We start from the raw sequence: 15,871 nt of genomic DNA, 5'->3' as shown, positions 1-15,871 counted from the left end.
CAGCTAAAGACTAAATATTTAATAGTTAATCATTCTAAATATTTTTCAAAGTATCAAATATTTTTTATAATTCAATTTTAAGAGATGGGTATGCTTGCTCAAAAACAATTTCATATGCTTTTAAATCATCTTTTGACATTGTTGATGCTACACATGTATATTGCATTGGAATTTTATCAAATTCTATATGATAATTATTAAAAAATGGTCCTATTTTACTGTGAACTCTTTGCCAGTGTTGCTCTAAATCAGATATATCATAATACTTTGGTTCTTTACATTCTTGACATGCAAGTATATTGTACTTTTTATTATTTCTATCCATGTGACTTTCCATGACATGGCGGATTAAATACCTTTCAACAGGAATTTTTTTATTACATATGCCACACTCAATATGACTTTTTCCTTCTGCTTTTTTATAAAAATATTCTGAATTAAGGTAATCACATTTTTCAGAACTATATGATAAAAAAAGTTGAACATTTCCTCTATTTTCTATTGGTTTACCACAATATGCATATATTAAATTAGGAAAACAATCTATAAAAAGTTGTTCATATTTTAATAAATTGTTTGCTGATATATTAACATATACACATTTATCTCTTCTTTTTTCATTAACATCAATATTATTAACAAATTTTAAACCACTGTGATAAATTCTAAAATGTTTTCTTAATTCATAGATATCATCAAATCCTTTTTCACATCGTTTAATGGCACATGAAAGAATTGGTGATTCAAATTCTTGATGATTATTATGATAAAGTTGTATATGTTGAAGAACATCATACTCATTTCTAATTTCTCTTCGGCAAAGTTTACAATTTGTTATATTTGATAAAGATAGTAAATTACTAATTTCATCTCTATCAAGAATAAAAGCATACTCTAAAAGGTATTTGTTTGTAGATAAGGTTGGTTTCAATACATCATATGAACATCTTAATCTTTTATTTGGTTTTTCATAAATGTCAACGCAACTACTGTCATCAAAATTATCCTTCTCAAATGTAATTCTTTCACGGGCTTTACGTTTATTTCCTAAAATTTCCTGTGATTCTGTTGTGCTTACACTAGTTCTATCCCTCTTTCTACTGTTATCAATATTTTTTGTGCTTAAAATTGATATTTCATTTATTTCTTTAGTTTTATTACTAGATCTTCTAGAAGAAATGTCTAAATCAATTGATAATTTACTAAAACTATTATTAATTTTATCATCCTTAGGTGTAGTAAATTCTTTATCATCAAAAAAACTTCTATTAACATTATTAAAATTTCTGTCCTCTAAAAGTTTGGGAACATTATAATTTTTTTGGACAACATTCTCATCTGTCAAAAGTAATCTACTGTTTTCTGTATTATCAAAATTTTTTTCATTGATAATATTACAAGAATTTTTTGAATCATCAATATTCTTGCTTACAGTATCACCATTACAAATAATATTATTGACTGCCATTTCCACTGAAGGTCTTAAAATTCTACACCTATCTAAATTTTCTTCACCAAATTTTTTTATATATCGCATATCACAATAAATAATACTAAAAATTCTAAAATTTGAAGAATATTTTTCAGATTCAATCATAGTATGAATAGTTTCATTTTCATGAACATGTTTATCAGTAATAGTATATGCTTTAAAATTACATTTAGAACATATCCATGGTATGTAATTCAAATGATCTTTAAAAATATGTTTCACCGCTTGTCTTTTTGTTAAAGATTCTTTATTACATAATGTGCAATTAAGTTCATCCATTTTCTTTTTTGAATGAATAATAAAAAAAAAAAAATTAATAACAATACAATAAAATAAAATATGGTAAATTGGAAACTAAAAAACCAATATTACATTAAAAAAAAGTGATAAAGAAATTTTTAACAATTATGTATTTTACAATCACATATAAAAAAAAGAATAGTTCAACAATAATTAAATATAAGAATTTACATATTAAAAAAAAAACTCTTTTTTTTTGGAAAGTTATATATCAATAAAAGACGGTAAAAATAAATTAGCAATATTAGATTAATAGTAGATACGTAATACAAAAAAAAAATTCATAAAATGAATATCTAAACATATCAAATGATAGAAATTTTTTTTTACAACTTTACTCAAATTTTTCTATATACTTAAATTATTTTCTATAGATACTTTAATAGGAATTGAAAAATAATAAATTTTTCCACTATTCTCTAATAATACATTTAAACCAAATTTTGCAGCATACAAAAAATCATCCTCAATCATTTTTGATATACATTTTACAAGTACATTTTCATTTAATTTTTTGTAAATATCATCTGAATCAACTTCATTTGTAAAATTGTTATTTATTTCTAAAAAATTTAAATGTAATAAAATGTGTTTTGTTACATCGGTACATTTGAGTTTTTCTTTACAAAAAAGGCAAGAAATGAATGTTCTAATACTTAAAATTGTACATTTTTTATCATTTTTAGAGTCTCTTAAAATTTTAAAACTTTGATTTTTAAAATTAAGTTTGTCCATATGTGCATAGTGTGTTATTTTTTCTAATCTATCAACAAATAATTGAACATAGGCATTTTTTAGTTGAGATGACAAATGATAAGTTTCAGATATATGATCAAGAAATTCTGTATCTTTGTAACATTCAAACTTACATTCACCACAACGATATAATGGGTATGTAATATGGCTTTCAATATGACTTTTTAGTAATAAAGTTTTAACCACTTTACCACAAAATAAACATGCATATACCATGTTATTTAATTCTTTGTAACCTGAAAACTGGAACAATAAACTTTTTTTTATAAATATGATATAAATATAAAAGTGCATTTTAACACATTTTAAAATAAGTTTATTACACAATATTCAATTATTTAAAAAATTATTTTTTGATAAAATTATAACAATTAATGAAAAAAGTTTTGTAATTATCCACAATTTTAGCATTATTCCTGGAACTAATTACAACACAAAAATCATCAGGTACCTGGTATTTTTGACATCTTGCTATAAAATTATTAACAAACTTTCTAATACGAGAATGTTTATCTTTCCAATGTCTTTCAATAACTGATATATCATTTGATTTAAAATTACTACAAAGTCGACATTGAAACATGAAACGATTAAATTTTAAATGTTGTGTTACAATATGATTTATTAAATCCGCACCAGTTTCATCAATAGCTTTTTTACATAAATTGCAAAAACATTGAATTCTTTTATTTTTTATTGCATCATTAAGATTGTTAGAACAGAAAATATAACTAAATGATAATCTTACATTGAATGACCAATTAACATCTCTATCTTTTGCACAATTGGATGCTTTACGAAACTGAATATTTTTGCAATTATCACAACCATCTTCACAATAAATTAGTTGAAATGGATACCCTCTATTTTTATTGTTAAAACTAATTTCATTATTTTTTTCATCATTTGATTTATGTTTATTACTATTATTAGAAGAAATTAATTTATCATTTGCTTTATTCAAATTCACCATATTTATATTTTCATTTATTAAACTTTCACTAGTATTAGTGGTTTTTATTTTATTAAAATCTTTCTTATAGTCATTTTTAGTAGAAGTAATTTGACAATCTGTAGAAACGTTATCATGTTTAATACTTTCTAAACAAGCCTCATTGTTATTTGAGGTTGCCTTATTTTCAATGATTTTATTTTCTATCTCAAAATTCGATTTATTTTTAAATTTATTATGTAATGTTGATTGCTCATCACTTGATTTACCATCTGAAGATTGACAATCATTTTTATTTTGTTTTAAATTTGAATTTTCTAAAGAATTTATACTATTTGTAGGGTTGCTATCTACCGTTGCTTCGTCATTTACAATAAAGTTTTTATTTGTACTATTGGTAATATTATCATAAGGTACAGATGTAGTGGCAAGATTTTCATGTGTTTTTTGTGTTAATGATTTTGAAGAACTTGTCACCGTATTATCAGAAATATTCTTATCTTTGATTATTGTATTACTATTATTTTTTTTTGATATATCAGGAATATTATCTAAAATGATATCAGGATATACATTTTCTTTATAAAAAGTATTGTTTATTGATTTTTCTTCATTTGCATTCAAAAGATTTTTACTAGTATTTGGTATTAGTTTAACATCTTTGTTACTAGAAACGTTTATATTCTTCTTAATAATTTTATCATTATTAGAATCGTTATTGCTTAGTGGTAGTATATCACTATCGTCATCACTTATAGGTTCACATCCAGAAACAATTAGTTTAAGAGATTCTGAGGGCATTTTTTTTAATTTTTCTTTTTGTTTAGATATTTGATCAGAGGGAATAACAGGTTGGTAATCTGTATCATCATCACTTATACTTTCGGCACCAGCTATTATTAATCCTTTTGATGAAATATTTTTTTCTAATTTATTCAAAGATGGTTGAAGATTCTCCAAAAAATCATTTTTTTTTGATGGTAAGTCAGATGGTTTATCATCTATTAAGATAGAACTGTTTATTGGTTTATCTGAAAAAAAAGAAAATTTAGCCATAAAAAAGTTTAACTTACCCAATTCATCAGGAGATTTGGGTTTAATATCATCTATCAAAGTTAAATCTGGAGGTGGTGAAGGAATATTTTGAAGTACAGCAATAGGTGGACCACAATATAATTCTTCAATGTCAGAATTACTATTCGATTCATGATCTTCATTATCATTATCATTGATTACAATAACTTCAGGTACTTTATCATCAACTTTTCTTTTTTTAACATTTTCTATGTTATGATTAACATTTAGATTTCGTTTCATAGAATCACGACCAATTGGTAATACAGGTTGGGATTGAAGTATGGGATTAGGTCTACAAACAAAACATTCTTCAAATTGTTTTTCATATTTTTCTAAAATATCAAAATCACCATCTATATACACACACACATTTCTTCCATTGTAATTACAAGAAAGATTGTTTACAAAGGGTATTCCTTTATGATACATAGTATTATTTATAAAATGATTCCTTATAGATTCAAAATCTAAATAATTACGTGAATTCTTATTTTTTCTATGGCATATAGCACACTTCAATAAATTATAATCATTCAACTTTAAATGAAATTGAAATACATGCTTAATCATTAAATTTTCAGTAACAAATGCTATTTTACAACACTTACATTCCCTTGAAATATAATGTTTTTTTGCAAAATTTAGTTTTGACAGCATTCCAACATCAAGATACCCAGTATTTCTCATTTTTTTTGGAGATTTAATTTTTTTCTCAACAGAATTAGTTGTGACAATTGTATTTGATGAATAAGGTATACTACAATTCCTTTCGCTGTCTATTTTATCTATTGTAGTAATATTACAACTATTTTTATCAATATTGTCTGGAAACGATATCATTGTACTAAAATCATTTTGTTCTTTTCTATTTAAAAATTTAAATATTCTTGATTTATCAATAGAATTGTCTTTTGCATTTAATAAATTAGAAATTTCTTTTGATGAATTGTCTACCATTATAAAATTTAACTTTTTAATTTCTTCCTCAGAAACTTCTTCAAGAAAATCATACAAACCGGTAAAATAATTTAAAAAGTATTCAAATTTATAATTTCTTTTTATTCCACAATTTAAATGATTGGATTCTTGTGAATGTTCTTCAAGATTAATATTATCAATAAAACTTAAATCACAATCGTAACAAATGTATGGTTTATATTTGAAATGATTCTGGAAATGAGTGTAAATTTTTTCTTTATTAGAATAATTCTTTTCACATATAAAACAATAAAATGTATTACTATTATTTGGTTTTTTTGTTCTGAGATCAATTATATCCATAATTCTGAAACAATATTTAAACTATAATGTATAAATTTATTAAATGAAAAACATTGGAATAAAATATTGAAAGAGAAATTAAGAATATAATGACAATGTACTTTAAACAGAGTGAATTAAAAAATCTTACAAATAAGTTTGTTGGTTTAATGTTCTATTTCTTTTATATGCATGATCTTGTTATATACAATAATTCCTTTAAATATCAGTGTAGATTAATTTGACATATGTCAAATAAACAAATCCTAATATACATTAGTAACTAAAAGTAAAAAATTATTTTTATACAGATGTAAATATATTAAAATGATTTTTTTTATATATAATAATTTCAAATTATTAATTCTGTTAAATTAACTAAACTAAAATATTCTTACTTATTATAGCTGAAATATGCAAATAAATATTATTATTAGATAATTATAATAAAATATATTCAATGTTGCTCTTTTCTATTAAACTATTATCAATATAAAAAGAAAGAAATTCCATTAAATTATAAGTTTAATATTGGTAGTTTATATCAAAAGTTTAGTATATAGAGTTTCAAAGTTTTATATATAATAATATATGCATCAAAATAATTTTAAAACATAGTGTTTATGTTGAATGAAATAATAATAACATTTAATAGACAGGATAATTACAATTTTCACAAAGATTAATGTAAGAAAATTTTGAAATTTTGACAATATTGAATTTCTTATAATAAGTTAATCTGAATTGTATTAAATTTTTAAATTTTTATATAATTTAAATTTTTTTTGAAACATGATTATAATATTTTAGAAAATTATTAAAAGAATCATAAAAATATTATATAATATACAAAACCATTATTGGGATTATGACATTATTGTATACATAAAAGTAAAACTTGAATTTTTCTGTGATTATATTTAGTTAATCAAATATAAATTGTTTCATGATAATTTTGATTTAACCTGGCTTAAAATAATTAAAAATTTTTTTTTTTCAAAAATTATATTTATTATTAAAAATTATATATAATTTAAATCAAAAATCAAATAAGATTAGTAATTTTTATAAAAGAAGATATAAAAAAATTTACTAAAATAAATTGTATATTTAAAAATGTTAATTTTTAAAAAAAAATTAATTTTTAGAAACAGGTAAATTTTAAATGTTAATTTCATTCAAATTTTTAATAAGTATTTTCTAACGAAACAATCCATTTTTAATCTGTTCTGCTAAAACATCAATAATATTATCACCTTCATTAATTTGTTTTTTTAAGATGTTGTAAGAAAATTCTTTATCAACCATTGGTAGAGGTTCCTTAATTAATTCTCTTTTATTATCACACCTGGGACATGAATTTTCATTAATACTATAACTTACAACACATTGAGAATGAAAAGAATGTTTACAAATAAAGCTAATTATTGGTAATGTTAATTTTTGATCACAAAGAAGACATTTATTTTTATCAAAAACATGAATTTTTGTATTTAGTTGATCCATTTCTTTAATTGTATTTTCTAATTGTTCCTGATATTCTAACATATCATTTTTTATTGTTATTATTTTTTTATCATAATTTTTTAAAATATCTACTAAATATGGTTTTACAGCTTTAAATTTTTTAGAACTATTTTTACTTAAAATATTCATAACCAAATAAGGATGTAATCCATTATTTTCAAAAATTACTTTTAATCCCTCATTTAAAACGTCATCAGATAATGGAGCATTAACTAAATAATTTACTGCTTGTTGCCAAGCACTACTTGTATTAATTTTTCTACAACATTCAACAATTTCTGGGAAATTTTGATTTTCCATTGCAACAGACAACTTTGCTTCATAATAATTAAAGAATCCATAACAAAAACCAAGAACCTCGGGTATGTTAAAAATTTGAGCATAGTGTATGGCTTGTGAGGCATTTTTATCATCAATTAAATCTACTAAATCTGTTTTATTATACTTTTCACCATCATAATTTTGTATAACATGCCTTAAAATAATATTTTTTATTGCTGGTGATACAATATTTTCTTCTTTACACAATTGAATTAATTTATCATATTTATCTTCATCTACAGTTGTTGAATTTGCTAATATAATAGATAATAATTCATCACTTATATTAGTTCTTTTAACTCTAATTAATGTTAAAAAATCTTGTGTTACTTCTTGTAATAATAATGTACTATATATTTTTAATATTTTGTCAAAAGTATCTTGATCAATATCTCGTTTAATCATAAAATTTACAAGAAGTTTTGAATTTTTTTGATCCTCAATTACAATTTGTGCAAACCATAAATATGATTGGTACTCTAGAGCAATAATGACTGCAGCATCAAATAATTTATTTTTTCTTAATAAAAACATTCCTTTATCAATGTTAAATTCTGATGGATGTTGACTTTTAAAAAATTCTATTAACCATTTCATATCTTGAAGTTTTATACAAATATTTACAATCAATGTTATATGATCATCATTTGAACATTTACATGAAACTAAATGTTCAAGATATTCACGAAGTAACATTAGTTTTGAACCTTCTAAATAACTTTTAATGACAAATGATGTCTCAACATCTCCAATTGCTTTTTTAAAATGCTTAAGAGCATTATCGTAGTCATTCTTAGCCAATAAATAAATTGCATATTTTTTATGTACATGTGATAATGACATTCCATTAGCTTCACCAAGTTGAATAGCAACATCAAACATATTTTTAACTAAAAGTAAATCCATTTTTTGTTCAGTTGTACTTTCAATTAAACTAATTAAATTTCCATCACTAGTTACAAGATATAAAATTCCACTAATTGTAAAAATAAAAGATTTTAAGGGTAATTGACGATGATGATATGTATTAATATTACATTCAGTATCATAAATTGTAAGATTAATTAAACTATGTGATGATTTCCATAAAACAGCAATACTTTTGCCAACATGAATTATTTGTATTTTATCAATACCTTTATGAATATTATCATATTTAATTGATGCACACATATGATTAGAATTGACAGAAATTTTTTGTACAATATCTTTTGATGCAAAAGCAATTGAATTTAAAGATGGATTAAAATCCCAAACTTGAACCATTTCATAATCTTCATTATCAATGTAACTATCAAATGAATCTCTTCTTATATCATAAACAAGGACAATACTTTTTGACATAATATATAAAATTGGATTTAATAAATTATTATTAACAATTACAATTTTTATTCCTGTTATAGCGTCAGATGATGTATTTTCTTGTTTCATATCAACATGAAACCATTCATATCGATGACGAGTTTTTGCTAAGTCACTTTTAGTATAATAAACAGAACCATTTGAAAAACTAATGATAACATAACGAAACAATTCATCAATAGTTATAAATTTTGGCTTTACTTGAGTATCAACTTTAATTTTTGGTAATTTAATTGTATTTTTTAATGTTCCTAATATTGCATCTTCTTTTTTTTCGATAAAAAATATTTTAATACAATATTCTCCATCTTTATCTTTCTGTAAAAATTTTTTAAACTTATTAAAAAATTAAAATTAACTTACACCTAAAGCAGCAAAACCTTTATTAACAACATCAAAATAAATAAGTTCTTCATCAAATGCATTAATATGATCAATCTTTAATTTTTTATCTAAAACAAATATTACTCCTCCATTTACAGCAAAGAATGTATGATCTACTAAAGTTTTTATTGAAACAATATCTAGTGAACATAAAAAATTTCCTATTTGTTCTTCATCATCTGACAATGAAACTAAATTTTCTTCAAAAAAAGCTGCCTTTCTCCAAGCTAAATTAGCATACATTTTGAAGAATAGATAAAAAAATAAATATTTATTAGTGAAACATATATTATTTAGGTAAACACTTTACCAATTTCATAATAAAAAACAACTTTAATTAAAAAAAAAATGTTTTAACAGTATGATTAAATATTATTTTTTTTTGAATTATAAAAGAAAACTTTTTGTATTTTTTTTTATTAAATTTTAAAATGGAAAATATTAAGCAAGATTAGTTATATCTGATTAAAAGGACATTTTATGATGAAATAAATTGTTAAATATGTAGTTTATAAAAAAAAGAATTAATCTTCATAATCTCCAACCATCATTTTTTTTTCAAGTTTTCTATCTGGTCTTGGTGTATCATATCTTGAACCATCTCCACTTATCATTGAACTATTGTTAATTAATTTTTTTAAATCTTCATGAATATTAAGTTGTCCACGAGAAGGATGAATAAATTCTAGTTGTTTTATGTATTTATTTTCATCATACTCAATTTCATCATCTGCATCATTTTGTTCCATAATATCATTATAATAAGCATCAATTTCTTCATTTAATGTTGTGTTAAAGGTTGGTTTACGACGATGAGTCCAATTGAATTTTTTTGTCAATTCATAAATTTCACTATTTTCATGAATAACAAATATTGGTTCCTTCCATTCGGATATTTCATCTTCACTAAGTGTAATTGTTACAGATCCAAATGACCATTTTAATTTAATTGCAACAAGTTTCCCATTATTTTTTATTGAACTAGCATATCCCTCAAAAACAATTTTTTCCATTTTTTTTAAATCTAATAAATATCCTTTATCTTCTGATGTTGATGAGTATATAAGTAAATGTCCAGTTTCAATGATACAACATCGTCTGGAGGAGGCTGATTTAACAAAATTTCTCAAAAAGTTACTATATTCTTTTACATTAATTTTACCAATTGCAACGACATCCCTTCTATCACTAATCAACTGATTCCAAGGAGGAAGTGGTACCTTCTATAATAATATTTTCTAAATTATTTTTCTAATATAAAAACTTACTTTATTCAATGTTTTACTTTCTTTATATTTTACACCAAAAATATCAACATTTTTTTTTAATTTTTCATTATCTTGAGTATTTTCCTTGTAGTCTTTGTCAAAATCATTTTCCATATTACAATCTGTATCATTGAAAATATCTATTTTATTTTGATTATTTTGTCCAATGTTAATTTTATCTTCAATATTAATATCTGATTTATTGTTAGAAGGAATTTGAAGAGTTTCCATATTAATTAACTATAAAGTCTAACAAAACTAAGAGATATTTATCATATTTTTTTATTTTACAAATTTGAATATATTTGGTTTGTACATCTTTTTCATATTAAGAATATAATTTTGTATTTTTTTTTGCATAAATTAAGTTTATAGATCAATTAAATAATTAGTTCAACAATTAAATGCAAAATTTATTGAAATCTAATTTAAATAAATTGCAATTTATTTTATTAATTGAATCCTATAATTTTTATATTTTCATAAATAAATGCCAAACATATAATGTCTAATAATTTAAAAATAATCTGTCTAATGAATTTTTAATAATTCAATTAAGTTTATTAAAAAATAAATATAATTTTTTATATCTTATAAATGACCAGATATATAAAAATGCTTTCAAGATAAAAATAAAATCTAATTAGAAGTAGATTGCAGAAATCCACATATGTTTATATTTATTATGAAACGACAAATGACTAAAAGCAAAAAATTTTTCAAAATGATCATTGTTTATGGTTATTTATTTCGTCAGCCAATTTTTATCATACAATAATGAAATTAGTGTCAAATAATTTCTTTTAAATAATTTATATAATGTGTTTATTTTTTAAAAGTATGAAATTATTTCTGCTTCATTGTTTACCAGGATAACATCGTTACTAACAAATTATATATTTGGTATATATTTTTGTTAATGTTTTATTCATTTATTATCATTTTTTATGTTGATTTCTTGAAGCACTTCTTTATGGTATAGTAATACATCTTTTAATATTAAATGTTAAGATTATTTTTAAAAAAAGACAATTTGTTAATAAAAATAAGGATTATAATCAACCGTTTTATAACACATATTATAAGTTTTTTTTTTTAAATGCATCAATGTTATCAATAAAAGTAAAAATCATTAAAAATTAATTTTATTAAAGTAAATAATAATGTAACCTTTTAAAGTTTTAAATCAATTATGTAAAGTTAATTATTTATTAAAGTATGTATAAATATACGATTTATACCTTTATACAACTTCATATATACACCAGTATTTATATTAATATTAAATATTATAATTATCAAACAGCAAAAACTTTAATAAGATTCATAAAATGGTTGAAGTACAACCTTCATTCGTTTTAAAATATGAGGCATAGAACAAACAATATCATTGATTTCATAAGGTGGATTTATACGAAAATTTTTTGCTATTAAAATTGCTTGTGTTTCAGATTCAATTTTTACCTGTTGAATTTTTTTTATTTCAAGAAATTCCAATAATGATTTTTGACGTTTTAACACATCTTCTTCACAATAATTTTTTGTATTTACTTCATTTGGAAGAAATTGTTCAAATATTTTACTAATAAATTCTTTATCTTTGAAACATGCTTTAGGATATTCTAACATTTGATCTTTATTTAAAACTTTAAATTCAACAATAGTCATTTTTGGTATAAATTCAATTGATTCAATTTCATTTTCATTTTTAAATATTGTTATAATAAAATTAAATGTTTCTGGATCAATTGAAAATACATTTCCTACTACTTTTGTTTTATTTTCAAGTAAAATTTCAACAGGCATTGTTATTAATTCAACTATTTTATTAGAATCCATTATCTAAAAATAATTAATTAAGTAAACTATTTAATAAAAAAAAATATATTTAAGTAATATAACTGATGGTATACATAAATCCAAAAACATAGTTTATATAAAAATGAATAAAAGAATTGTAAAAATAAATATTTTTTATTTTATAATAAAAATATTTTTAGTGTTTAATAAATATATTTCATATATACAAATTAATTAATATACAAAACTATAAAACAATTAACTTATTCTTTGTTAGAAACTTTCTGTTTTTCTCTCATAAGTGTCATTGAAAGTTCATTTTTTAATTCACTTATTAATTTTATATCTTCAAATGTTGGATTATGTATCCTTCCTAATACAACACGATCTTTAAAAAATTTTGCTAATAACAAAAAATTGGCAAACATTAACAATACTAGTGTTACAATATGTTGCCAATCTATTGTTAAACATAACATCCAAAATTGAAAAGCTATTAAAAATGCCTGATAAAATATTAAAATATTTGGAATAAAAACAGGATCAGCATTTAATTTATAACAAAGATAATGAGAAATATTTCCTGGTTCTGCTACACATGAATTTACCAATTCATGGGGTATTGCTAAATATTGAACACCATTATGTTCAACAATAGTATTTGCCTTATATTCATAGTATGGTTCCCATTTTTGTACTTTGGCTCTATATTCATTTTCAGGTAACTTTTCAAAACATCCTAAATGAACGGCATTTTTGTGAAATAAATCAAGATAATGAATTGGAATAAGGAAAGCAATATAAAGTGAAAATGATGTAAATGCAACAATAATAAATAATTCAAATATCCACATATAATCCAAATGCATATATATAGGATTACCAGTAACAGATTTTACCGGAGTAAATATACAGGGAATTAAAATTGCAAGGTAAGCTGTTGAAATACCAACAAATAATGCATGTCGGATACGTAATGATAAATCCATTGATAAATACTGGAATTCACCTTTTGCATAATATGGATTAGCTCCACAAAAATGTTGAACATACTCCACATCAAGATAATAAGGATCTTTAAAAAAATTTAAAAAGAAATTCTTGAGATTTTTAATTAAATGTGTCATAGTATAATCGAATCGTTTTAACTCTGCAAAACAAAGATAAAATTGTTTTATTTTAACAAATATTTCATTACGAAATATTATTATAAATAAAATTATTCTAAAATTTATATATTTTATTAAATGAAAAAAAAAACTTACGGTTGTAAAAAATACATAACTTTACTTATTGGATAGTCTTTATAAATTTTGACAAAAGAAAAGAAAAAACTTGATGTTATCAGAGTCATCATTGGAAATTTTAAGATAAAATATTCAACAAATGTTACAAAAAATGTTTGATATTTAGGAAAATAATTTCCAGCAATTTCTAACGTCTGAGAAACTGTTTCCCAAAAACATTTCGTCACTCTGGCACCTAAAATAAGACCAACACATGATAATAAGTATGGATTGACAAGATGTAGTTTCATTGAATAATGCCAATATGATTTTGGTAACCACCACAATGTTTTGTAAATATTTAAATATTGAAGAAATAATGCCAAAACTGAGTATAAAAAAAGTGTACATTCAAAAAATAATTTTGATTGTCCTTTAGGAATCTTTGGCCATGGTTTATGAATTGATGTTTTGTATGTACGAATTGACATTTCCATTCTTTTTCTAATTATTTCTTCATTTATACAATCAGGACTTTAAAAGTTTTATATTTAATGAAAAAAAAAGAAAGTAAATAAGCTTACAAATCGTCTTTATTTTGTTCAACTGGAACATTACTAGTTGTTGGTGGTATATTGGGAGATGTGTCTTGATGTGAATTTTGTAACTTGGCCAACCTAGAAGCAGGAATCTTTGGTTTTGACAATTTTTTTGAAAACATAATTTTAAACTTAAAAAAATAATTGTTTTTTTTTTAAAAAAACTATTTTTTATTTATAAATAAGATAAACTTTACTCCAATAAGTTTAAAATACGTGGAAAGGACATGATATTACGATTGAACATGTATTTCATAAAGTTAAAAACTTTATTTCAAGGTTATCCCTTTCATTGATTCTTAATTAATTACAATATTTATATTAATAAACAGTAGCAAGTTTTTGATGTTTATATAAATTTAAAAATCATAAATATATATAATAAAAGTGTGATCTAAATAAATAATAAAATATTAGTTTTTTTTTTATCATATATAAATAATTTTTTATTTCTAATATTGATTATTAATGTTTTCAATGAAATTATGAAATTGATATTTGTAGAGCATGAAATTTTTATTTTATGGTGAATTTAATTTTTTGTTAAAGTGCCACTTTTTTTTTAGATATCACATAATTGCCTAACCAAAAGTTATTCTTTAAATCTTTTAACTACATCTTTTTAATACTAAAAATTATAAATAACAAGAATTTTTATGTATTCAAGTTTATAACTTTAATACAAAATTAAAAAATTATTTTCAATAGCCACAAATTAATATATAAATAGAAAAAAAAATTTTTTCTCACTTGTTTTTATTTATCAAAAAAAAAAAAAATTAAAAGAAATAAAGTTATAATTCAAAGATTACATTTTAAAATATATAAATCACTATAAATTTATTAATAATCAAGATAAAAAAATTTCTAAAACATAAAAAAAAAGTTTGTTAATAAAAAATACTGTAAGCTATAGAAATAAAATATATTATGTTATAAGGTTATTTTTAAAGTAGCATACTTCTTGTTACTCTAATAACCATAAAACTATTAAATGTATTAAAATTCTTTAAAAATACTTATGTATTTGATTCTAATCTTTGAAATATAGATTTATTTTTGTGTATCAAAAAAAATTATACATGACAAATTTGTTGTTTTATTATTTATTTTTTAATAGTACTATTAAAATGATAATTTTAATAAAAAATTCATTTAAATATTTGATATTAAAAATGTATTTACCTTTGTATAGTTGTAATGTTAGCAAAAAAAATAAATGTATTATAAGTTATATTTAAATTATTTTTATATATTATTTTAATAAAACATGATAGATATATATAAAAAAAATTCCAGTTTATAATATTTCTTTCTTTACCATTTTTCTAGTAATTAATAATTTTCCTCATTATAATTTATAAGAAGCTATACAAAAAAATTATTAAAAATGCAAATTATATTTTTACCTTCATTTACAATGTTATAATATATATATTTATAAATCAACATTCTCAATATAGTATATTTTTTAAAAAGTTTTTCTAAATACTATGACTAATATACAATACTATAATATTTATTGATAGTGTTTTTTTTTATAT

The 15,871-nt window shown here is 21.5% G+C and overlaps 6 protein-coding genes across 6 annotated transcripts; all 6 read right to left on the bottom strand.

The window, feature by feature from the left end:
* Positions 1-64: 64 nt before the first annotated feature.
* Positions 65-1,771, bottom strand: SRAE_2000190100 (Zinc finger, C2H2 domain and Zinc finger, C2H2-like domain-containing protein; the record flags this gene model as incomplete). The annotated part of the gene is made up of 1 exon (XM_024652907.1): positions 65-1,771. The coding sequence occupies one exon, from the start codon at positions 1,769-1,771 to the stop codon at positions 65-67; it is 1,707 nt and encodes a 568-aa protein (XP_024506437.1).
* Positions 1,772-2,140: 369 nt separating this feature from the next.
* Positions 2,141-2,764, bottom strand: SRAE_2000190000 (Zinc finger, C2H2-like domain-containing protein; the record flags this gene model as incomplete). The annotated part of the gene is made up of 1 exon (XM_024652905.1): positions 2,141-2,764. The coding sequence occupies one exon, from the start codon at positions 2,762-2,764 to the stop codon at positions 2,141-2,143; it is 624 nt and encodes a 207-aa protein (XP_024506436.1).
* Positions 2,765-2,894: 130 nt separating this feature from the next.
* Positions 2,895-5,858, bottom strand: SRAE_2000189900 (Zinc finger, C2H2 domain and Zinc finger, C2H2-like domain-containing protein; the record flags this gene model as incomplete). Its single annotated transcript, XM_024652904.1, has 2 exons — positions 2,895-4,531; positions 4,574-5,858. 2 exons carry the CDS (start codon positions 5,856-5,858, stop codon positions 2,895-2,897), a joined length of 2,922 nt encoding a protein of 973 aa, XP_024506435.1.
* A 1,179-nt stretch (positions 5,859-7,037) lies between these two features.
* Positions 7,038-9,677, bottom strand: SRAE_2000189800 (Vacuolar protein sorting-associated protein 11 homolog; the record flags this gene model as incomplete). The annotated part of the gene is made up of 2 exons (XM_024652903.1): positions 7,038-9,368; positions 9,414-9,677. 2 exons carry the CDS (start codon positions 9,675-9,677, stop codon positions 7,038-7,040), a joined length of 2,595 nt encoding a protein of 864 aa, XP_024506434.1.
* A 281-nt stretch (positions 9,678-9,958) lies between these two features.
* Positions 9,959-10,933, bottom strand: SRAE_2000189700 (Hypothetical protein; the record flags this gene model as incomplete). Its single annotated transcript, XM_024652902.1, has 2 exons — positions 9,959-10,657; positions 10,703-10,933. The coding sequence occupies 2 exons, from the start codon at positions 10,931-10,933 to the stop codon at positions 9,959-9,961; spliced, it is 930 nt and encodes a 309-aa protein (XP_024506433.1).
* Positions 10,934-12,016: 1,083 nt separating this feature from the next.
* Positions 12,017-14,449, bottom strand: SRAE_2000189600 (Gemin6 family and Uncharacterised protein family TMEM39-containing protein; the record flags this gene model as incomplete). Its single annotated transcript, XM_024652901.1, has 4 exons — positions 12,017-12,544; positions 12,784-13,726; positions 13,768-14,262; positions 14,313-14,449. 4 exons carry the CDS (start codon positions 14,447-14,449, stop codon positions 12,017-12,019), a joined length of 2,103 nt encoding a protein of 700 aa, XP_024506432.1.
* Positions 14,450-15,871: the final 1,422 nt, after the last annotated feature.

The sequence above is a fragment of the Strongyloides ratti genome, assembly GCF_001040885.1.
Source record: "Strongyloides ratti genome assembly S_ratti_ED321, chromosome : 2".
Taxonomy (NCBI): Eukaryota; Metazoa; Nematoda; class Chromadorea; order Rhabditida; family Strongyloididae; genus Strongyloides; species Strongyloides ratti.
Note: the sequence above shows the minus strand (reverse complement) of the source record. Positions and strands in the feature narration are given on the sequence as shown.